The 25,512-nt window shown below is 38.6% G+C and overlaps 1 protein-coding gene across 5 annotated transcripts in view; it reads right to left on the reverse strand.

Annotated features, from left to right (window-relative positions):
• Window positions 1-25,512, reverse strand: part of USP37 (ubiquitin specific peptidase 37) — an 87,777-nt gene that overhangs the window by 43,501 nt on the left and 18,764 nt on the right. For 4 of the 5 annotated variants that reach the window (XM_046018173.1, XM_046018170.1, XM_046018171.1 and 1 more), the window contains 6 exons: window positions 24,774-24,848; window positions 15,806-15,903; window positions 14,720-14,804; window positions 7,056-7,217; window positions 441-572; window positions 157-280 (listed from right to left, as the gene is read on the reverse strand). In XM_046018173.1, the coding sequence (XP_045874129.1) occupies window positions 157-280; window positions 441-572; window positions 7,056-7,217; window positions 14,720-14,804; window positions 15,806-15,903; window positions 24,774-24,848 (676 nt within the window). The remainder of the gene's footprint in view (window positions 1-156; window positions 281-440; window positions 573-7,055; window positions 7,218-14,719; window positions 14,805-15,805; window positions 15,904-24,773; window positions 24,849-25,512) is intronic. The other variant, XM_046018174.1, reaches the window with a different exon arrangement.

Consider the following 25,512-nt stretch of genomic DNA (forward strand, 5'->3'; position numbering starts at 1 on the left):
AAGAGTCTTATTAACCCTTAACATAAGTCCTCAGGTCTTTCAACCTGTGATGAACACATGTACACAAATCTCATTTTAAAATGGAAATCAGATAATACACTGATATCATTTCAATTTCCCGTATCTCTAAAATGTTTAAAAACAATTAGTACTCACATTCTGCATATAACCAGAGAATCTCTCTGCCGTAGCGGAAATGGCATTTTTAACCTTCTTGAGTAAATCTTTTTTGGTCTCTGAATTACAGATATCTTTTTTAACAAGCAAGTGTGCAAAGCGTCTGTTAAAAGAAGAGACAAGTTCGGTGTTATTTTACAGAAGTTCAGTTAGCATATTTTAAAGACTGTTAGCAATGGCACATAAAACTTTCCAGTGTCTATAACTCTGCTATTCCATAATCAGTAAGGTAAAAGGTTACTTAGTAAGAATGTAACAATTACCTGATAAGTGCATTGAGTGGAATTTTCTTCCATGGGATACCTTGCTTAAGCAAGTCATTTGCAAATGATTGAAGTGAAAAAAGAGATTGTAAGATAGCATTCATATAGCAGGTATTTCCCAAATTGGAGAAGCTGAAAATGAAAAAATAGTACTGTTGAAGATGACAGTAGTTCCTGACATATGTTCATTAGAGTAGGGGGTTCTCCAGTATAGCACACATCAGAATCACATGGAGGGCTTGTTAAAATACATATTGCTTGGCCCCAAATAGAAACTGTAGATCTAGACAGAGAGGGTGCAAAACTGTGCATGTCTAACAGGACTCCAGTTGATACTGATGCTGTTGGTCTGGGGACCATACTTTGAGAACCACTGGATTATAAGATTGTAACAAGGAAAATGATACATTTTCAAATGAATGCTAAAAATAACTGGGGACTTATCCAAAGAGTTATTTGCTCTTGTTTATAATTTTAATTTTTTCCCTGAGATATAACTTAACTCATTTTTCTTTTGTATATCCCCAGAAGTTTAACAGCTGGGTCATAGGATATATGTGTTTAGGTTTAATGGGTATTGCCAAACACTTTTCTAAAGCAAACCTTAAAAAAAACTTTTATTTAAAAATACTCCCTTGGGGCACCTGGGTGGCTCAGGTTAAAGCCTCTGCCTTCGGCTCAGGTCATGATCCCAGGGCCTGGGATTGAGCCCCGCATCGGGCTCTCTGCTCCGCAGGGAGCCTGCTTCCTCCTCTCTCTCTGCCTGCCTCTCTGCCTAGTTGTGATCTCTGTCAAATAAATAAATAAAATCTTTAAAAGAAAAAATCCCAAACTCTCAAAAAAGTTGCACAAGAATATTCTTTATCTGTATTCACCAACAGTTAATCTTCTGTACTATATGCTTTACCATTTAATGCACCTCTCCCTGTATTCCTCCTGAACCACATGAGAGTAAGTTACATAGATCACAGCCCTTCAGCCCTAATTACTTCACCGTGTATTTCACAAGAACAAGAAGATTCTCTTATATAATCAGAGTTAGCAGCTTTATAAAATTTAATGCTGATATGCTCTTATCTAACATACATTGACATTTGTGAAGGAATACAACCTCCCCCACCCTTACTACTGGTTTTTAATGGACTGTTCCTCATGTTGGGTTTGCTATTTCTTCATGAAGAGATTCAGTTCAGGCTGGAAAAGTACGTAGTGACACAGTGATACTGTGTCCTTCCAAGGGTATCACACTCAGAGGTACATGATATTCCTGTGCTGATCACTGGCAATGTCAATTTTGAATACCCTGGAGAACTTCCACTTCAGACTATGAGAAAGTATCAGGGTCTGGAATTATCCTACTATCATGGACAATAAAAAAAAAAAACAGTGGACAAAACACTGAACAACAGGCAGCACCAAGACTGTGATCCTTAAGAGAAGGGAAACAAACGGTGTCCGTACATCATTATGCAGGGTTTCTGGCTGCCGGCAATTTGTGAACTCTGTCCAGGGAGGGGTACCCAAACAGAGCCTAGAAATCATGCTGCACTGAGCTGAAAGAAACGAGTTTGATAGGCTGAGGCTGCTAAGATTTCCGGGACAGAGTACCTGAGAGGAGGGAGCTGTACAAAGAACTCCAGAAATATGTAGTCTGTTGAGTACTCGGCTGAATACCAGCCTGTGCATGCTTGCAGTAAAACCCATGACACCAGTGAAGAACTTCAAGAAAAAGAATGATTACTGGGAAGCTATTAGCAGAATAATTCCCAGAGCTCATGCTGGACCCAAAATTGTTTGAGTTCCCACCAGAGTGGAGAGACCTAGGTGAACTCATAGGACATTACCAGAAATCCCAGAGGAGCCATGATTTAGAAAGGGAATTAAATTAGTCTTAGAATAAAGTCCACTCTAGATTTGACACTAAAGAGCTTAAACACATGTCTCTGAATAATCAAACCCAACTGCAGATATTAAAACAGCTACTATAAATATGCTTCATGTGATGACAGGTGCAAAGGAAAACATTAAACCTAAAAGGAAAGAAACAGAAGATATAAAAGAGCCCCAAATTAATTTTAGAGATGGAAAACACAATAGATGAAAATACTGTTGAATGAGATTACCAGCAGATTAAACACTGAAGAAAATACCAGTGAACTTGGGGACACAGCAACTTAAAATGTAAAAAGTGAAGTATCTATATATTTTATGTAATACACAAAATTCAGATTAAAGTATTATAATTCAAAAACATAAAATATTAAATATAACATTACACTTCAACATATTTCATTTTATATATCTGAAAGTTTATTTATACATATAAGCAAGCATGTATTTTATTATTTCTTCTTTTTCATAAAAAACAAAAGATAGAATGCTATACAGTGTATACTCTTTAGTGACTTTTTTTTAACTTTTTTTTTTTTTTAAGATTTTATTTATTTGACAGAGAGAGATCACAAGTAGGCAGAGAGGCAGGTAGAGAGAGAGAGAGGGAAGCAGGCTCCCTGCTGAGCAGAGAGTCTGATGCGGGACTCGATCCCAGGACCCTGAGATCATGACCTGAGCCGAAGGCAGCGGCTTAACCCACTGAGCCACCCAGGCGCCCTAGTGACTTGTTTTTTTAACTAAACACATACTTTGTTATTTTCAGGTTTCTTTTTTAAAATTATAGCCATCTTAGTGAGTATAAAATGGTATCTCATTTTGGCTTTAGGTTCATATACCTTCTTCAACTTTTTAACACTTTCTTTTTCAGAGCAATTTTCCCTTGTTTCTAGAAATCTGCCCATTTCATCTAGTTATCTAGTTTGGTGGTGAAATCAGAGTACTGTCTTAAAATCCTTCTTATTTTGGTAAGGTTGGTGGTAATATACTCACTTCTGTTTCTGATTTTAGTTTTGTGAGTCTTTTCTTTTTATCAGTTTAGATAAAGGTTTATTGATCTTTTCAAAGAATCAACTTCTGGTTTTGTTGGTTTTTGTACTTCTCTTGTATTTCTAGTCTCTATTTTATTTCTCTCTAATCTTCCTTCTGATAGCTTTTGGGTTTAGTTTGGTCTTCTTGTTCTACTTCCTTAAGGTGTAAAGTTAGGTTATTGATTTGAGGTCATTTTTTTAAAATCATGATAAAATACACATAAAATTTACCAGTGAACCATTTTAATAAAAATTTTTTTAAGCAAACTCTATGCTGAATAGGGCTCAAACTCATGACCCAGAGATCACGAGTCACATGCATGCCCTACTGAATGAGCCAGCCAGGCACTCCACTATTTTAAGGTTCACAGTTTCAGAACCATCAAGTACACTCACAATATTGTACAGCTATCACCACTATCAACCTCCAGAACTGTTCCATTTTCTGGAATTGAAACTCTGATCCAATTAACAGTAATTCCCTATTGCTCTCTCCGTGGCAATCACCACTCTACTTTCTGACTCTATGAATCTGACTATTCGAGGTAATTCATGTAAGTGAAATCACACAGTTTTTGTCCTTTGGTGACCAGCTTATTTCACTTAGCCTGTCTTTAAGCTTCATCCATATTGTACCATGTGTCAGAATTTCTTTCCTATTTAAAGCTAAACAGGGGGCACCTTGGTGGCTCAGTCAGTTGATTGTCTGCCTTTGGCTTAGGTTGTGATCCCAGGGTCCTGGGATCGAGTCCCGAATCAGGATCCTTGCTGGTCAGGAAGCCTGCTTCTCCCTCTGCCTCTGCTGCTCTTCCTGCTCGTGTTCTCTCTCTTTCAAATAAATAATTGAAATCTTAAAAAAAAAAAAAAAAAAACTGGTTAAATAAAGCTAAATAGTATTTCCGTATATGTATAAAACACATTTGGTTTATTTACTCATGCACTGGACACTTGGGTTGCCTTCACCTTTAGGTGAAACATCGATGCATAAATATCTGTTCAAGTCACTGCTCTCAATTCTTTTGGATATATACCCAGAAACAGACTTGCTGGATCGTATGGTAATTCTACTTTTAATTCTTTGAGGAACTGCTATACTATTTTCCATAGCAGCTGCACCATTTTACATTCCCACCAGCAAAGTCCAAGGGTTCTATCTTCTTCACAGCCTCACCAACATTTCTTTTTTAATGATAGGTGTTTCCTACTATCTATACCCCTCTGAGCACTGCTTCTGCTGCATCCCATCAATTCTGGCATGCCGCTAGAGCGTTCATTCATCTCTAAGTATTTTTATATTTCCCTTGTGATTTCTTTTTTGACATTACTGGTTAAGAGTGTGTTACTTAATTTCTATGTATTTCCAGTTTCCATCTGTAACTGATTTCCAGCTTCATTTTATTGTGGTTCAAAAAGATACTTTAGATGATTTCAAACCTTTAAAATTGAAACTTATTTTGCGGCATAAGATATGGTCTCTCCTAGAGAATGTTTCATGTCCATTTGAGAAGAATGTGTATTGTATTGTTGCGGGGTGGAGTGTTCTATATACATACATAAGATCTAGGCAATTTATAGTGTTGCTCAAATCCTATATTTTCTTACTGATTTTTCTGCTTACATATTCTATCCATTATTGAAGGTGGAGTACTGATCATATTCAGCTATTATTTTACAACTGTTTTTCTTTCTGCAATTTATTTAAACATCTTGTCTATTGTGGTGCCTGGGTGACTCAGTTGGTTAAACGTCTGACTCTTGATTTCTGCATAGGTGATGATCTCAGGGTCGTGAGATCGAGCTTCCTATCAGGCTTTGAGCCTGCTTATGATTCTCTCTCTACCTTTCCCCACTGCTTGCATATGCATACACTTAGTCTCTCTTAAAAAAAAAAAAAAAAAAAAGCTCAGAGAAAAGAAACAGGTAAGCAGAGAATAAAGTGAAATACTTTCACTGCAAATTTTATGTTATTATCTGCTAAGACATTAAGCATATATATTACAATGGAGAAGCCAAATTGGAAGATGTCACTCATTCAAGTAAAAAGATAACCTTAAAGCTGGTACAAAAACAGTTAATTTGAGTAATACTGAAAACACACTGATAGTTTGAGGGGAGCAATTTGGTAATAAAACATTTCTAAGTGCCTTCCTTTAATCTAAACGAAAATACACTCCCAAGAATTTATCCTATAGAAAAGTTTCAATAAATTTTAAAAAGATATGTATATGAGAATGTTCATTCTAGCCTGGATTGTAAAGGGAAATCTAAATGCATACTAACACGGTTGAAGGTTATGTATTAATATATGAGGAAGGGGGCATCTGGGTGGCTCAGTTTTCAAGCGTCTGCCTTCGGCTCAGGTCATGATCCCAGGGTCCTGGGACTGAGCCCTGCATTGGGCTCCTTGCTCAATGGGAAGCCTGCTTCTCCCTCTCCCACCCCCGGGCATCCCTTGAAGAAGGGAACAGTTTCTGTTCCCTCTTGCTGTGTCTCTCTCTGTCAAATAAATAAATAAAATCTTAAAAAATACACACACACACAGAAAAACATACACACGTATGGGGGTGTGTGTGTATATACATATATATATACACGCATGATTAATGTGGAGTGATAAAATTAGGGAAGTGAGAATAGAGCAAAGTGGTTAAGAATGCAAGTGGAGGGGAGCCTGGGTGGCTCAGTCAGTTGAACATTCAGCTCTTCTTTTTTGGCTCAGTCACGACCTATTGATCTCAGGGTATGAGATCAAGCTCTGCACCAGGCTCTGAACTCAGTGTGGAGACTGTTTGAGATTCCCTCTTTCCCTTTCCCTCTGCTCCTCCCCCTGCTCATGCATGTCCACTCTTTCTTTCTTTAAAAATAAATGAATAAAATCTTAAAAAAAAAAAAATGCAAGTGAAGTCCAACTGACTAGATTTACTACTGCTGTATCACTTGACTATATCACCTTGAGAAAGTTAACTTTTCTAAGCCTTGGTTACTTCATTTATGAAAGCAGATTTTTGATACATCTAGCTCAGAGGGGCTGTGAGGATTTAAAGAAAAAAATCTATTTAAACACTTAGCACACAGTATTTGTCATATAACAAACACTTCAGGTAAGACTGCTACTATTATTGTTACAGTTATTAATTATGATCTTTTTATGTATTTAATAAAATTTTAGCATGAAGGGGATGGGGAGGTTATACATAAAATAGTGTTGAAATATCTCAGGAGTATGACGAAGTGTATGTGATTGGAGAATACACATTTTCTACTTAATGATTAGTATGGTCTATACAAGCACTTTTTTTCGAAGTTCAGAAACTAGAGACTAGATAATGGAGTTAACATTGCTTATGGGTGTGATAAATCTTTAATAAGTGAGTGCATATTTGAGAACTATAATTAATATGACTCCTTTCATCATTTTTTTTTAAAAAGATTTTATTTATTTATTTGACAGACAGAGATTACAAGTAGGCAGTGAGGCAGGCAGAGAGAGTAGGAAGCAGGCTACCTGCTGAGCAGAGAGTCTGATGTGGGGCTCAATCCCGGGACCCTGAGATCATGACCTGAGCTGAAGGCAGAGGCTTTAACCCACTGAGCCACCCAGGCGCCCCTCCTTTCATCATTTTTTTGACATCAAGCAGAATATACTTCAGTTAATGACAATAAAAAAAGAGCAAACTATAAAGAATTTACCTACCCCTGCAGCTGCTGCTGCTGGTGAGAGGAAAGGGGCACTCTTGGTTTGTTCCAGCCAGTGTAATCCTGGTTACACCTCAGTTTTTTAACAGAAAGAGGAGCTGGTTGAGGAAGAAATCCCAAACTTCTTTTGGCAGAGGGAGTTTGGCTTGAAACATTAGTCCTGTGAAAAAGAACAGATAGTGCATAAGCAAAACAATTTTGCATGCTATTTTTTCCCCTAGCAGATTCAGAGAAGTCAGTATCTGGGGAAAAAAAAAATCCTAAACTTGAAAAAATATCAGTAATAATGATCATCTCTGGAAAAACTCCCCAAGTGTAAATTAGCAAGTCTGTCAATAGACAGCTGAAGAGGCATATGATATGATACCTACTTAACCTATCATTATTCATGACTTGAGAAAAACTATAATATAGTTTTACTTTGCTATTTACTTTTATTCACTTAATGGATGTGATACATCAGTTTTCCTAGTCTTAAAAACGTTTAGGCAGTTATTTTTTTCCTATTACAAATGACACAAAAATACTCTTTTACATTATCTCCTGGAGAACTTCCTTCAGTTTATATGCTTAGAAGTGAAAATGTGAGGAATAAGCATTTTTCATTTTTACTTTTCTGAGACCTTGTGATTGTTTTCCAAAAACGCTGTACCAATTTTCATTTCCGCTAACAGTGAATTGCCATTTCACATGGTTTCCATTAATGAGTGAAACTGATCTCACTGTTCTATTTTGCATATTCCTGATTACTGCTGAAGTTGAATGTAATTTTACAACTGTTTGTTATTCTCTGAACTGCTTCTGTGTACCCTTAGTTTTATATTGGGTTCTTAATGATTTGTAGTTTTCCATGTATTTCATATTCTAATCCTTTGTCTATTACATGTTCTTTTTTTTTTTAAGATTTTTTAAGATTTTTTTTTTAAGATTTACGATAAGGTGTCTTTTTTTTTTTTTTTTTTTTTTTAAAGATTTTATTTATTTATTTGACAGAGAGAGATCACAAGTAGACAGAGAGGCAGGCAGAGAGAGAGAAAGGGAAGCAGGCTCACTGCTGAGCAGAGAGCCCGATGCGGGACTCGATCCCAGGACCTTGAGATCATGACCTGAGCCGAAGGCAGCGGCTTAATCCACTGAGCCACCCAGGCGCCCCTCTTTTTTTTTTTTTAAAGATTTTATTTATTTGACAGAGAGCACAAGCAGGGGGAGTGGCAGGCAGGGGAAAAGGGAGAAGCAGGCTCCCTTGCTGAGCAGGGAGCCAGCTGTGGGGCTTGATCCCAGGACACTGGCATCACCACCTGAGCTGAAGGCAACGCTTATCCAACTAAGCCACGCAGGGGCCCTGTATATGTTTTAAGTTTTAAGCCTTTACATAGTTTTTAATCAACCTTTTATATTTTTTTCTTTCAGAACTCAGTTTTTACTGGTTGTTCTGAGGATCAGTAGACATTTCAATTTGTACACAATTCTTAGTGTATGTACCAAAAATCTAAAAAATCATGTAGTTGTTGGGGTGCCTGGGTGGCTCAGTGGGTTAAAACCTCTGCCTTCGGCTCAGGTCATGATCCCAGGGTCCTGGGATTGAGCCCCGCATTGGGATCTCTGCTCAGCAGGGAGCCTGCTTCCTTTCCTCTCTCTCTCTCTGCCTGCCTCTCTGCCTACTTGTGATCTCTGTATGTCAAATAAATAAATAAAATCTTTAAAAAAAAATTCAAAAAAATTTAAAAAAATAAAAAATCATGTAGTTGTTATTTCTTTTCTAAAATTTGTTCCAATGACCTTCTTTAACCTTCCAGCTTAAAATTTGAAGGCAAATTTTCCTTTATCAAGTACCAATTTATGATAATTAACACCTGATAATTTTTCTTACCAAGTACCAATATCTTCAAAAGTTGACATGCTGTTACACTGTTAAGTACCACTAATTTGCAATTTAATATCATATACACTACATACTCAAATTTTCAATCTTGCATAGCACATTAACAAGGTTACTAGGAAAACTGGACTGCCAGGACCAAGATGTTATAGAGTGTACAAAATTCTGACACGGGGAGCCAGGATCAAGAAGTGGTTTTCTTTAGGAAAAAATTCTACCAAAAACAACATGGGGAAAGAGTAATGTTCATGACCTATTAAATGCATGACTGACTCCAAACTGCCATTTAGTATGCTTGGTATTATGGGTTAGAAAAAGTATCCCATCTAGGGAATGTTAAGCTGACACCCAAGACAATCAAAGCCTCCCATATTTAATATCCCACTACTTTCTGGCTGTACCAAGAAACAATTAGCAAATGATTTAACCTCTTAAAAATATTACACTTAAAAAAATGGGATGTGGTGGGATTCCCTCCTTAAATATGTTTCTAGAGCTACTAAAAAACTTACATTTATAATATAATTGATAAAAATCTTTCTCTAGATTATATAAGAAGGGAGAAAGGAACCACTGATAAGACATGGTTTATGGTTATTAATCAGATATGGCTTTCTCTCCTGCTTCATCTGAGGCTGGACGCTCCTTATTTTTAGCTTCTCTATTTTCTTTCTTTTTAAAAAAGCTTTTAATTATTTATTTGACAGAGAGAGAAGAGAGGGAGAGAGCACACGCGCCCAAGCAGAGGAAGCTACAAAGAGGGAGAAGGAGGACCCCCACTGAGCAGGGAGCCCAACATAGGGCTCAATCCCAGAACCCTGGGCTCATAACCAGAGCCAAAGGGGATGTTTAACTAAATGAGCCACCCAGAGGCCCCAGTTTGTTTTCTGCAGGTAAATCTTTTGTTTACTGGTTAGCCATTTTAGCCTGTTTCACTTTGCTCCCCTTTTCTCCCTTTGTTTCAACTTTTTTTTGTCTGAAGATTTATCCTTTCCTGCTGCCTTTTTCTGGGTTTGTTTATTAGCAGGTTTCCCCTCCCCTGCTGCCTCCTTGCCCCCCCCCCCCCCCCCCCACCACAGAGCTGACCTCCCTCTTGGGCATCCTGGTGGCAGGCCACAGTGCAACTAGAGCCTCTTTGCAAAGCTGGGCTGCTTGGCCACTGCCCTATGTTTCAATTTTTGTGTCTTAACAATTAATTCTATAATTCTGTAATGTAAAGTCACAGAATATTTTCCTATTATTTTCTCCTAAAAGTTTTTTTTTTTTTTTTAAGATTTTTATTTATTTATTTGACAGAGAGCACAAGCAGGGAGCAGCAGAGGGAGAGGGAGAAACAGGCTCCCTGCTGGTAGGGAGTCCAGTGCAGGGCTTGATTCCAGGGCCTTGAGATCATAAGCTGAGCCGAAGGCAGACACTTAACTGAACAACCCAGGAGCCCCTCTCCTAAAACTTTTAATTCTCATCTTCCTCCTACTTAGGTCTTTAATCTCCTTAGACTTTCTTTTTTTTTAAGATTTTATTTGTAAGTAATCTCTATGCTCAATGCAGGTCTAGAACTCACAAATCCAAGATTAAGGGTCACATGCTCTACTAACTGAACCAGCTAGGCGCCCTTACCCTAAAATTTATCATTAGCTTTCTATTAGTTTTATCTCTTACTGTGCACTACTACACACCGCAAGGTGTATTTGCTTCCATCTTTTTTCATCTTTATATTGTAATTGTTTCTTTTAAATAGTGTATAGATTATTTTTCTTCCTTTAAAATCCAGTCTTTCTCTTTTTTTTCCCCCCAGTCTTTCTCTTTAACTGGAACATTTTGTATTTATATTTAATGTCATGACTGATTTGGACTAGTAGCCTTTTTTTTTCTTCTTTGGATTAGTAACTTTTAATATCCATGTACTAATTCTATCACCTGTGTCATTTCTGAGTATTTATTAATTTTTCTCCTCCATATGAGTTGTATTTTTCTGCTTGTTTGTCTGCCTCGTATGTTTTCTTGGATGTCAAACATTGCAAATTTTATCTTATTGGGTGCTAGATATTTTTGATTTCTATAAACATTCTGGAATTTTGCTCTGAGATATGGTTAGGTTACCTGGAAACAGTATGATATTTGGGGATCTTGCTTTTAAGGTTTCTTATATGGGAACAGAGCAGCAGTTAGTCCAGGGATAGATTTCCTTGCCAACGAGGCAAGACCTTTCTTAGCACACAAACTCCTGCTATCAGGAAAAGGAACGATGTCTAGCTTTATGTGAACTTCAAGTATTATTCCCTTAGATCCTGTGGGTGACTCCTTCCCAGGCCTTGGCTAGTTTTCTCACCTGTATAAGCTAATTAGCAGTCAAATAAATACTCAAGGGGGACCCTCTGCAGATCTCTGCCTTTCTTGCTCTGTGCAGATATCCCCTCTTGTCTCTGTTCTGTGAATTCCAGATGCCTTGGCCTTCCACGACTCCTAGTTCCATTTCCTCAACTCAGAAAGAGCACAGGGCTCTGCTTGGTTCCCCCTTCTTACATGGCAGCCTGGGAACTTTCTCCAAGAAGCAACGTGGGGCAGTCATAAGGCTAATTTCATTTGTTTCCCATCTCTCATGGATTACTGTCCTTCATTGCCTCACGTCCAATGTCATGAGACCCATAATATTTCATGCATTTTGTCCAGGTCCTCAGTTGTTTCATGAAGGAGGGCAAATCTGGTCCCTCTTACTCCATCTTGGCCAGAAGAGGAAGTTACCTTTAACTTTTTAATATGTGTAACTTGAGTTCTCAAAAGTAACTTAAAATGTATTCGTTGCCCTACCCTCTACCCCACTCCTATACTTCTCCTTATGGCCAGAAGTGGAAGTTACCTTTAACTTTTTAATATGTGTAACTTGAGTTCTCAAAAGTAACTTTAAATGTATTAATTGCCCGACGCTCTACCCCACTCCTATACTTCTCCTTATTGTCTAATATTTTATTAATTTTTTTGCTTTCAAGCCTATTGTATCCTCATTTTATAAAAACTATCAAACTATTTGGATGTATAAAATAATCCCTAATGGATATTAGTAATAGTAGCTGCCTCTGGAAAAATAAATGACTAGGAATTAGAATAGAAAGGGAGATTTACTTTCCACTGTATGTACCCTGCATCTTCTCAAGTTTCTACCACATGCACTTATTAATTATACAAAAGAATTTTAAAAGTATTTAGATATTTAAATATGCTTTTATAATTTTTTTGCTCACTGATATTTTCATTCCTTCCTTTGTTCAGTTTGCTTCTCACAGAATAAACTGTCTCTGTATCTAAAAACAGCATTATTTGTCTGCACTCTTGAATTTTAGTTTAGCTGGGTACAGAATTCTTTTATGCTATTACTCCAGTGTCTTCCGTTTCTGTTGTTGCTAATGTCAATCTTCTTTCTCTTTATAAATAATGTATTGTCCTTCAAGGAGCTTTTAAAATTTCATCTACAACGTGGATTTTTTTCTTTTTCTTTTTTTTTTAGGTATCTGCCGTTTGGTATTTGCTAAAGCTTTTCACTGTGTAGGCTTTCATCATTTTCATCCATTGTTTCTCTGACAAATTCCTTGTCTTTATGTTCCTTGACCTTATTTTCTCCAAAATGTTATAAAGACACGGAAGATAGGGGTGCCTGGATGGCTTAGTTGGCTAAGCCTCTGACTCTAGGTTTCAGCTCAGGTCATCATCTCATGGTAGTCAGATAGAGCCCTACATCCAGCTCTGTGCTCGGTGGTGAATCTGCTTAAAAGTCTCTCTCTCCCTCTGCCCTCCCTCCGCCCCCACCTGGCGTATGCACTTTCTCTAAAATAAATCTTAAAAAAAAAAAAAAAAAAAAGACATGGAGGATACACCACAGAGCCCATCATAACTCTCCTCATTTCACTGCACACTTAACACTTTCTCTCTGTGTTGCATTCCACAATCAGGCACTCCTGACTTATTCAGTAGTTGCCACAGTGTGGACCTCTAAGCTGCATGGGACTTTAGAGATTGAGAATTCCTGCCCCTATGCAGGTAACACAAATGCCAGTCACTGAAATTCCCATTTCTGTGTATTTGCACTCTGCTTAGGGAGCATTAGGCAAGCAGCACATTTATGGTTCCAAACCCAAAGTGTTTTGCCTTGGCTTATTAGCACAGAGAGCAGTTCTGAATTTGTAGCTCTATATAAGAAACCAAATTCTGGCCTGGGGTCATGTTCAGTTCCCAATCTCATGCTGGTTTTCTAAACACTTGACTCTAGTCTGTTTTCCATGTGCCCTATGACTTCAGTCTTTACTCAGTATCAGTTTTTTCTCACTGATTTGGAAATTTTCACTTCATCTTTGAACAAAGCTTTGCATTAAAAAAATTTCTTTTCCTTAGTCAACCTGATGTGCAGTGAATTCTATTATTTTGAAAGGAAATTTGTACATTTAATTATTTAGAAACTAAGTTAAGGTTTTTGTAAAAACTTGGATTCAAGATTTTTTTATTTATTTAATTTTTTAAAAAAGATTTTATTTATTTATTTGACAGAGAGGTAGTGAGAGTACACAAGTAGACAAAGCCACAGGCAGAGGTACAGAAACAAGCAGGCTCTCTGCTATGCAAGGAGCCCTGTGTGGGGCTTGATCCCAGGACCCTGGGATTATGACCTGAGCAGAAGGCAGCCACTTAACTGAATGAGACACCCAGGCACCACTAAGAATCTTCTAATAAGCAGATATATCTCTTTCTCTTAAATCCGAATAACTTAGTTACCAGTGCAGTTATAAAGTGAAATACCACCCAAGACTGAACATACCTAAAAACACAGTATCAAATTCTTTACATCACCTCAATCATTTGAGTTTTTTTTAACTACTTTGAATGAAATGCTACTAAAAAACAAAGTATCCATAGGTCATTATATAGCTGTCTATTATACATCACCATACACTTACCTTTTTATATTTACCACTGCCCCTCTGGACTACATTCCAAGATCATACCTTCTTCACAAGTACTCAGCAGTTGTCTTATATATTTATATTCAGTAAGTCTCAAAAAAAATTAACCTTTATCTATAGGATCAGCAATTAAATTTCTGAGCAGCCGGGGCGCCTGGGTGGCTCAGTGGGTTAAGCCGCTGCCTTCGGCTCAGGTCATGATCTCAGGGTCCTGGGATCGAGTCCCGCATCGGGCTCTCTGCTCAGCAGCGAGCCTGCTTCCCCCTCCTCTCTCTCTCTCTGCCTGCCTCTCTGTCTACTTGTGATCTCTCTCTGTCAAATAAATAAATAAAATCTTTAAAAAAAAAAAAATTTCTGAGCAGCCTTTTTCAGTAAAAGATACTAATTGCAATAATGTGTACAACTTGTGTTTTTAAAGAAAATGTGTCAACTTTTGGTAGTAGCTTAACAAATACACAGGCAAGGAAGGCAGTTCAAAAATGCCTCAGGAGAGATCTTAGTATGTTCATCGCTTGGCATGATGGAAAATACACTGGTCTAGAATGTGATCACTTTGCCAGTCACAACCTGTGGCCTCAGTACAAATCTCCCTAGACCTCACAGTTTATTCATTTGTTGATAAACATTAAAAAAAAAAATTTAAAAGGAAACATCTGAAAATTAAAACATTTCCAGAGTACTGTCTAACTAAAATGTCGTGAGTCTCCGATTCTCATCAATTTTGTTATTTTAAAGTATTCACTTAGACCATAATGGACAGCTTACCCCCTCAATTCAATATTCTATAGAAGAGAGCACTTCAAGTTCTTCACAAGGTATATAAACAACACATACCTGTCTAAATTAGTGCTACCAGAGGTGTAGTCCTTGGATCCAGTTCTGCTACCATAAAAGGATGATGATTGCAAAGGTAAAAGCCCTTAAAAAAAAGGGAAAAATTTAATTCCTGAATCAACCATTCAAGTTCACTTAGTTGTAAAATTATGCATTAGGCCTGTTCATATTTAACTTTTTCCCCCTTTTTCTTCATCAAAGTAATATAGATGTATGTTAAAAGATCAACACTGTGGAAATGTGATTAACAGCAAAGAACACTCTCATGCCCCAAAACTCTATAAATTATGCTTCTAAATTCTAACCATTTTTTAAAACTTAAGTTTTCCTCATTTCTTTAATAAAGGTAGATAGTTTCTACTAATTTATTCATTATAAATAGTATCAGTTACCTCCATTATGAAAAATTAGAATTTCTCATTTACATCACCCCATTCTTGTTCTCTTCTCTCCTTAATCTCTTGTTAGTTTCACTAATTACCTTTGTAACTTAAACATACTTAAAGCTTCTACATTTTGTTCTATGAACCTTCTTATCACATGACTACTTACCTCGTTCTCCCTCCTCTTCCACATCAACTTTTGAAAGACATACCTTAACTCAACATTATTAAGGCTTATTACATCTTTAAGCATTCTGTTTTCTAATTATAGGTTGATTATAAAAGCTGAAAACCCGTAAGTGGAGTTAACGTGATATATTATTATTTCAGAGGTAAGAATTATATTAGATCCTTCTTTCTGGAGGAGTCTGATCTCACAATCCTATACCACTAAAAGAAGAATGTTCCTAGAGTCCCAATCAAATGAATTCTCTTAGACTTTGATAATGAAAGAGTTTAATTTTAGGCAGTTAAATAGGGAAGAAGGTAAAGGTTGGATTCTTTGTTAAAAGAATAAAAATTCCCTTATATAAATACTTTAGCCAAGTACTGGATACAAATTTGGCACCCAATAACTAGTACTGAATCAAGCAGTACTCCTGAATAATGTAGAGAGGTATGTCTCAGTTTAGGTTTTTATTTCTAGTCTAATACAATACATCATATAATAAATGAGGATCTTATATTAAGACCAAATACTTACCTGATGTCCTATTCTCTTCTGACTGTTTCAAACTCAGCTGCTTCTCTCTACTGCTGGTTAAATACTTTCTGGAAGGATCTGTCATAGCCTTGTTGTTCCTACAGTTAATGATTTAATTCAATATATATATGTATACACACACACACACACACACACATATACACACACACAGGTGTATAAAGACAGTTATCATTTCAGAATATTTACATTTCACATACAGTTAAAAATTTCTTAAGTCGCATTTCCCCCACCTATTATTCCCAAATATCTGAACCTACACAAGTGGAATGGGACCAGTCAGAGATATGCTCGTGCTTTGATTAAAAGTGCTAATTTTAGGAGGACCATCGTGCATAAAGCCTGTGGCACATAATGCAGATACTCTACCCAGATTCCCTCTTACCCCATTTTTGTGTCCTCTCTTCCACGCCAATTTAGGTATGCATTTGACAGTGAGTACTTAGGGGTCTTTTTCACAGATTGTCCTCAAGCTACTAGAGATCCTTTGCCTACACTCTGAATCACAGGTAAGGTCAAAGAGCCTAGCTCTCTTGCCTTGGATTAGAAAAGTTAAAGTGAAAAAAAAAATTTTTTTAAGGTGAAATTTATATAACAGATTTTCTCTCTTGAATTAGATCAGCCTCTTTTTTTTTTAAATATTTTTTATTTATTTGACAGAGAGAAATCACAACTAGGCAGAGAGGCAGGCAGAGAGAGAGGAGGAAGCAGGCTACCTGCAGAGCAGAGAGCCTGATGCGGGGCTCGATCCCAGGACTCTGGGATCATGACCTGAGCCGAAGACAGAGGCTTTAACCCACTGAGCCACCCAGGCGCCCCCTCTTTTTTTTTTTTAAGATTTTATTTATTTATTTGACAGAGAGAGAGATCACAAGTAGGCAAAGAGGCAGGCAGAGAGAGGGGGGAAGCAGGCTCCCTGCTGAGCAGAGCCCAATGCGGGGCTCGATCTCAGAACCCTGAGATTATGACCTGAGCCAAAGGCAGAGGCTTAACCCACTGAGCCACCCAGGCACCCCATAGATCAACCTCTGTTATATAAACCTCTGCTTGATTTTCATGTGAAAACACACTCAGGCTTAATTCTGACTTGCTTTCCCCACTCCCTTCCTGGTATCCCCTGGGAGAGTTCTTAATAAAATCTCCACTTAGGTCTGTTTCTGGAGAACTTGATCTACAACATCTGGTTCTAGAAATGGGCCTAGAAAGCACATGTCTAAGGAGAATATTTTGGAATTGGACTACTTATTTGGCAATAGCAACAGAAATCCCACTGCTGGCGATAACACCTTTGGGACCTTATAGTTTACAATTACTGTGATTTTTCAAGTGTAGTGAATTGGGATGGGATAAACGAGAAGAGAATATGGCTCATGCAGTATCTCTAGAATTCAAGAAATGTGGTATATCACACAATGGATCTTATTGGGGTTATAGAAATGTTCTACAACTAGATTATGGTGACAGTTGCACAACTCAATAAATTTACCCAAAATTACTGAACTGTACGTTTTAAACAAGTACATTTTATTTTTAAAATATTAAAATAAATATTAATATTAAATTTTAAAATTTAAAAATACATCCCAAATTATTCCTTTCTTTGACTCCAGATCCCCCATCAAGAAACGCAGTCTAGTCTATTTTCCTATCCCTTAATGGGGCTGGCCTTGTGACTTCCTTTCCCCATAAGACTCCAACAGACATAACAGTGTATAAGTCGTGATTGTAAGGCTAAAGGCACTTGCAAATTTACATTCACTCTCTTGGAACCCTGACATTGCTATGTGAATAGCTCTAGGCAAATGCACCAGATGATGAAAGACACATGGCCCAATCACCCTCATCACCCAGCCAATAGGCAGCCAATGGCCAGTGATATGGGTAAGGCCACTGTGCACCAACCAGCGACTAGCCAAACCAACAACTGACCATGTGCATGAGAAAATGAGAGAACCCAGCCACAATCAGCCAATTCTGGCCCTGATAAGCAGAACCACTCAAGTCGCCATCAACTCATAGGCAATAATAGTTACTATTTTCTTTTAAAGTTTTTATTTATTTGACAGAGCAAGGGAAATAGCAAGAGAGGGAACACAAGCAGAGGGGGAGTGGAAGAGGGAGAAGCAAGCCTTCCGCTGAGCAGGGATCCTAAGACCCCGGGATCATGACCTAAGCCAAAGGCAGAATCCAAACGACTGAGCCACCCATGCGCCCCAACAGTTACTATTTTAAGTCACTAAGTTTTGGAGTGGTCTGTTATACAACCACAGATAACTGATATATGTTATATGGAATAATAACCATAAAGACTACAGAACTGGTTGGGTGTTGCTATGAGTACTGATCTGCTCAACAGAGATAATGATAGATTCAGTTGAGCCAACTACCAACTTAAAGACAAAATACCATGAAGAATCGCTCATCCAAAGACAGTTGCAGCCCAGATCTTTAGGATTTGAGAACAAGACCAGGCTGTTTCCAGCAAAGAAAGTACACATTCCTTAACACTACCCCTGGCATAGGACTAAGGCCTGGAAGAGACTGAATATGACTATGGGTCATCAGTCAGAGCTAGGCATCATGAACTGGGTGCTAACATCTCCTAAGAACCGTAAGACCAGGAAGTTACAAAAGTAATGCAGCATTAATATGGAAGTGATATATCTGGGATGAGTTCTAAGTAAGCAGGAATATGAAACAAGAACAGGCTTTATAAGTACTCCCTATAACCAACTGAAAGAGAAGAAAAACTTGGCCTAATTCATGGATACATCATCTTGCTGTCTTGCTAGAGGATAAAAATGAACTGCGGCTGCATTACAGACCCATTAGGGGGCTGCCCAAAAAGACAGCGGTGAAAGGAAAGCCTCCAGTGTGCAGACTTAGAGAGGTACACTTCATTATCCACTTTGTGTGGAGAAAAGAGTGGGCCATGGATTCCTGGATAGGGATTCCTGGATACAGGATGGATAGACAAGAAAAATCTGCATGGATAGTCAGCGGCCTGCAAGTAGCAAGCCTGGAAGATCAGGGAGAAATGATTTATGGAAGAGGTATATGAATAACCATATGGAAATGTGTACACTTCTTATTAGCCAAAAGGCCAAGAAGCGATTGGAAATGTGTACAAAGGGTGAGGATCTTTTTCACATACTAATGCTCATCAGTGAACTCCACTAAAGAGACATTGAACAATCAGGTCCTGGTTCCCAGAGGGGGAACTTTTTTTCACCTGTGCGGACAGTAAGAATCCCATTTAATCTATAGCTATGGCTGCTACTCATTTTGGGTTCCTCATGTTGGTAGAACATCAGGCAAAGAAAGGAACTGCCATACTATCAGAAGTAACTGACTTTGATTGTTATAAGGAGGTACATGGCTGATGCTAGACAATGAGGGCAGGAGGAATACGGAGTAACCGGGACTTACTAGGGAATCTCTTAGTGTTTGTCATGTTCAGTTTTAACTACAAATGGGCAATTTCAGCAACCATGGCCGGCACAAGCACATAGTGATCAGGGGCTCATCCCCACAAGGATGAAGATCTTAGTTATATCACTAGGCAAATCACCAAGACCAGCAGAAGTATTAATGGAGCAGCAAATCTAGAATAAATGGTAGAAGAAAAAGATGATAATATTGGTTACAACCTCAAGGCTATCTATACCAATAAGGACAAAAAGGATGATAGCTCATCCCTTTAACCCTCCTTTTTTAAGATTTTCATGCAGGAATTGGGCAGTATCAATATGAAGAATCTGTGATAACATGGAATGAACTTAATACTTACGTTCTATCAGAGCCCTTTTTATAGTGTTCACACCTCCAGACTATGTGTTTCAACAACCTGCAGTTCTTCTTTAGAGGACTGCCTTTGGGCTACTTAAAATACTTCACCCAATGGGCAGAGCCACAGAACCAAAGACCGTACAGTACGAGAACATGAAAGCCTCCTTCCTTACTTCAAGTTGGAATAGGCCCAGCACCTCTGCTGGATCAAGATGAAGCCTACTCTCCCTGACAGACACCCTCGTAGGCTTCCAGCTTCCTTTCCTTTCCTGTCCTACTTTCCTCACTTTGATCTCTCCTATGAGCACTTTCTTAACAAGTCACTTGTACAAGTATGTTAATCTAGAGTCTTCTAGGAAACTTAAACTTCAAAAAATCTAACTGTAATATTGTGAGAAGTGTTATTAGCCCAGAACAAAGATCAGAAATGCAGGGCTCACGGGACAGAATTCTAAGTAGATAAAGTGGGATGATCCCAAAGTGTGGTGAATGTGGTGAACTGGCAGGCAACATGCTATTACAACTACCTTTTGGTGCATCTGTCCCATGAAATCCAGAAAGCTAAAATACTCCACACTTCCTAGTTATTGTTCAAGATGTGAAGTAAGAGAAGATATGTGTTCAAGATGTGAATTAAGATAATTACATATAACTTAGTAATAGCTGGAAAGTGGAAGTAAGGCAGAGGTCATGTGTTCTCTCTGTGATGGCAAAAATCATTTTGAAGGTGTCCAATTTCTCTGTAGAGATTTCTCATCTTGGTAGCGGAAGCATGGCTCCAAGATGACAGTTTCCGACTCAGCTATTCACTTTGATGACAGCCAGCAGCATCTTTGGTGACCTGCTGGGGCACAGCTCTCAAAATCATTCTGAAAGTTTAACCCACAGGCTATCTTTTCAGCTTTCCTAATGATTCTGTAAGTCACTTCATAGTCTCTAAAGGCAACACCTTTGTGTGTAAACTAAATAACTGAATTTTGTTTCCTACAACTAGACCCTGAATCCACAAATGCTGTTACTAGAAGGGGGTGCTACCATAACAAGCCTGAACTACATAGAACTACTTTCACTGTCTTCACAACCTCTGCCTACTAAGATTTTATTGCTGCTACATAACAGCAATTCAAGTTTCCTATTCTTGTCTTTTCTAAATGGAAACTTTTACTGTGGTTATCCTACACCCATGGCAGGTGGAGAGTAAGGACATAGATATTACAGACTGGACAGCCAATGAGGACTGCTATATTGCAGCAAAATATTTATAAAACTGTTATCTGTAAGGGTCCCTGGGTGATTCAGTCGGTTAAGTGGCTGACTCTGGGTTTCAACTCAGGTCATGATCTCAGGGTTGTGAGATCAAGGCCCATGTCAGGCTCTGCACTCAGCAGGGAGTCTGCTTGAGATTCTCTCTCCCCCTCTTCCTCTGTCCCTCCCACAACTCACATACGTGTATGCATGCACACTCTAATAAATATTTTTAAAAAGCCAAAACAACCCTGCTATCTGCAGTCCTGAGAAGCAGACTGCATACTTACTGAACCTATAGCTCTAAAAGTGAACCAATAAAAACACCAGTCTGTGGTTTCAGCAAGGTCCTTTTCAAGACAGATAAATATGGGTAAGGGCTAGTCACATTACAATCAAGGAATGTAAGGCCCAGAATTGAAACTGTCTGGTAATTTGAGACCATATGAGATCAAAAAAATCCAACTGCTTCTGATTCTCAAACTGAGCAATGACAGGAGGTAACTGAGGAAGTAGTTTGTGGAAAAAAAAAAACAACAACTTGATGTTAATATTAAAGGAAACACGAAGGGTATACAGCAACATTCTATATTGTCTTCACACGTTTTCTATAAAACTAAAATTATTTCAAAACTTAAGAGTTTATTAAAACAAAAAATCCAAACAACAAAAATTTTGGCCCCAATTTTTTCTCAAGCCTATAAAATCCTGTTTGCTCTACGTTTAAAGAAAACTTCTAGCTTTCCAGAACTCCTAGATTTCTGGATACTTCCAAACTCCCAGAACTGTATCAGCATGAAGCAAGCTACAAAAGCTGCAAGGCCCCAAGAAAGAACAGTCTTCAAGATCCACTTCAGCTATGGCCTTGAAAGATAACAGACAAAGGAAATCTACCAGAAGACAAAGTTAGGAGTCAAATGAAGTATGATGAAGAAGGGAGTTTCTCCCAGAGGATAGAATAGAGACTGCTACAAGGACTAATCAAGAACTTACTCTGCTACTTTCACTGTCTTCACAACCTCTGCCTACTAAGATTTTATTGCTGCTACATAACAGCAATTCAAGTTTCCTATTCTTGTCTTTTCTAAATGGAAACTTTTACTGTGGTTATCCTACACCCATGGCAGCAATGTATAATGATATATGTATGGAGATGGGAGTGGGGAATACAGATGAACTTGGCTTTTAGGGTTTTTTAAGGTAACAGACCATAAAGGCACATGGTTGAAGGCACACTTAGACCAATGGAGAGAACTGCACATCACCCAGAGATCCTGACTCTGAACTGGATACAGTGACTAAACCTATGGGAAGAATGATTAACAGATCTATTTCTATGGCCACAGGAGTAAACTACAGCAGACTGTCAGTTGTTCCCAAATAATAACTGTACCCTTCTGCCATAATAGAATTTGGGCTAGGCTAGATATATTTTCCAGAGTTTCTCCTAATTTGATATAACCACATGACCAAATTCTGGCCAATGTGCACTTAAGTGGTGTGTACAATTTCCAGCATAAAGGAAAGCAGTATGCCCTGCCTTTGTTTCTTTCCCCATTCGCACCAACAGGCATGCAGAAATGAAAGTGGATGCTGAAACAGCCATCTTGGTTCACAAAGTGGACGTTCGTTATTAAGAATTATAGATCAGTAAGATAGAAGGAATCTCAGTCCATGGCGACTGTAGTTTCAGATGTCACACCAGTCCTATCACTCACTCAATTTTACATCTGTTACAGCAGCAGAACAAAAAATTCCCATAAATACATAAAGTTTCCTTAGCTTTTTCCCAACTTCCTTCTGGTGACCTTTAACCTAGAATACCAGTTCCTTGACTATCAACTGATTTTTGTTATGGTACTAATTGACCATTTGCAATGATGTGCATGGAGCCAGAGAGTATTATGCTAAGCAAAATAAGTCAGTCAGAGAGATAAATACCATATGATTTTACTCATATGTGTAATTTAAGAAACAATCTAGAGAACAAAGAGAGGAAAATCAAAAAACGGGCTACAGTCTCTTAACTATAGAGAACAAACGGATAGTTACAAGAGGAGAGGTGGGTGGGAGAATGGGTTAAAAAGGGGTTGGGGAGGAGTGCCTGGGTGGCTCAGTGGGTTAAAGCCTCTGCCTTTGGCTCAGGTCATGATCCCAGAGTCCTGGGATCGAGCCCCACATCGGGCTCTCTGCTCAGCGGGGAGCCTGCTTCCTCCTCTCTCTCTGCCTGCCTCTCTGACTACTTGTGATCTGTCTGTCAAATAAATAAATAAAATCTTTAAAAAAAATAAAAATAAAAGGGGGTTGGGGATTAAGGAGAACATGTGTTGTGATGAGTAGTGGGTGTTGTATCTAAGTGCTGAATCACTAAATTGTACACGTAAGTATCATACTGTATGTTGACTGGAAATTAAATAAAAACTTTAAAAAAAAAGGTATTAACTGAGGTATTTCATAACAGTGTAGTAAATATTCTCCCCCAAACAGTTAAAACCAAACAAAACAAAACCAAACCCTCTCATGATGAGGAAGAGATCAAGTTGGTGACTGTCCTGCTGTAGGTCTATCCTCTTTTGTTCAACCAGAAAATAACTTTAAAAGAATGATGTTCCTTGCCTAGAACCTACGTCTGGTTTACAGCACCCCCCTCCAGCCTTTTTTTTTTTTTTTTAAGAGAGAGAGCATGCTAAGGTGCTGGTGGGGTGGGGGTGTGGGGATGGCGCCAGGAGAGTGAATCTTTTTTTTTTTAGGAGAGAGAATCTTAAGCAGGCTTCGCACCCAGCATGGAGCCCGACATGGGGCTCAATTTCACAACCCTGAGACCATGACCTGAGCTGAAATCACGAGTTGGATCCTTAACTGACTGACCCATCCAAGCACCCTGGGTTCACATCCTTTTACTCCTAGGCTAACTTTTCACGAGTTTGGGGGGCATCATAAAGGGAAGGAAAGAATTCACAACAGAAGAGCAGCCAATGAGAAACATCTGTTCAGGGGCACCTGAGTGGCTCAGTCGGTTAAGCATCTGACTCTCGGTTTAAGCTCAGGTCATGACTTTAGGGTCATGAAATAGAGCCCCACATGGGGCTCTCTACCCAGTGGACAATCTGCTTCCCTCCTCTGTCTCCCTTTGCCCTCCCCTCATTCATGTACATTCTCTCAAATAAATAACCTTTAAAAGATTTTTTTAAATAATAAAAAAAAAATCTGCTTAGAGTTCTTTAATTCTATTCTTCCTCTAAGTATTGCAGATTAAAAAAAGCTAGGATGGGAGAAGGGCAATGAAATAAGCAAAGCAACAGCAATGGCCAAATATTCTATGGAGCCTGTAATCTACCATCACCAAAATACTTTAAATTCTTTTTATAAAACTTTATTTATTTGAGATAGAGTAAGCGAGCATGAGGGGGGTGGAGGGGCAGAAGGAGACGGAGAAGCAGCAGACTCCCTGGTGAGCAGGGAGGCCAAAGCAGGGTTCCATCCCAGGACCCCAAAATCATGACCCGAGCTAATAGCAGGCCCCTTAAGCAACCAAGTCACCAAGGTGCCCCCAAAATACTTTAAATTCTATTCTAGCTTTAGAATTCTCATAAACCGAACCCCTCTCCCCACCGCCAATTTTCCATGGTGAGTGTACTTTCCAATATAAGAAACACTGACCTAGTGCCATAAAGTTTTTTTGTTTGTTTGTTTGTTAAGGATTTTATTTTATTTGAGAGAGAGAAAGAGCACAGTGCAGGGAGGGGGCGGAGGGCAGACAGGGAGAGGGAGGAGCAGACTCCCTGCTGAGCAAGGATCCTGACTCAGGGTTCGAATCTCAGGACCCTGAGATCATGACCTGAGCTAACGGCAGACACTTAAAAGGATTGAGCCACCCAGGCACCCCTAGTGCCATGGGGTTCTTAAAGCAACTTACGATGATGAATCATTTTCCTTAGGGTAATCTTCATTCAGTTCTGAGCCAGATAACATTCTTTTCCTCTTTTCAGTCCTGTAGAGGACAAAAAAAAAGTTACTTAAAAAAGTCATAATTCATACCATTAAAAAGTATAAACCAACATACTCAAGGACAGGAACTGTGATTACTGCTGCTTAGTTCTCTAAACCATATTTTGATTAATATACCATATATCTGGGGCGCTTGGGTGGCTCAGATGGTTAAGTGTCTGCCTTCAGCTCAGGTCATGATCTCCAGGTCCTGTGATGGAGCCCCTTGTCAGGCTCCCAGCAGAACTGAGAGTTTGCTTTGCTGCTTCTCGCTCTCCCTCTGCCTCTCCCCTACTTGTGCATTCTCTCTCTTGCTCTCAAATGAATAAATAAAATCTTTAAAAGATATATACTATAGGGGCGCCTGGGTGCTCAGTGGTTTAAGCCGCTGCCTTCGGCTCAGGTCATGATCTCAGGGTCCTGGGATCAAGTCCCACATCGGGCTCTCGGCTCAGCAGGGGGCCTGCTTCCCTCTCTCTCTCTCTCTCTCTGCCTGCCTCTCTGCCTACTTGTGATCTCTTTCTGTCAAGTAAATAAATAAAATCTTTAAAAATAAATAAATAAATAAATAAATAATAAATAAAAGATATATACTGTATATCTGCATGTTCAGTATGTGTCACTGACATAAATCATAAAATACCATTACTAATTACCTACTAAAATAT

Source organism: Meles meles, chromosome 9 (assembly GCF_922984935.1).
Source record: "Meles meles chromosome 9, mMelMel3.1 paternal haplotype, whole genome shotgun sequence".
Lineage (NCBI taxonomy): Eukaryota > Metazoa > Chordata > Mammalia > Carnivora > Mustelidae > Meles > Meles meles.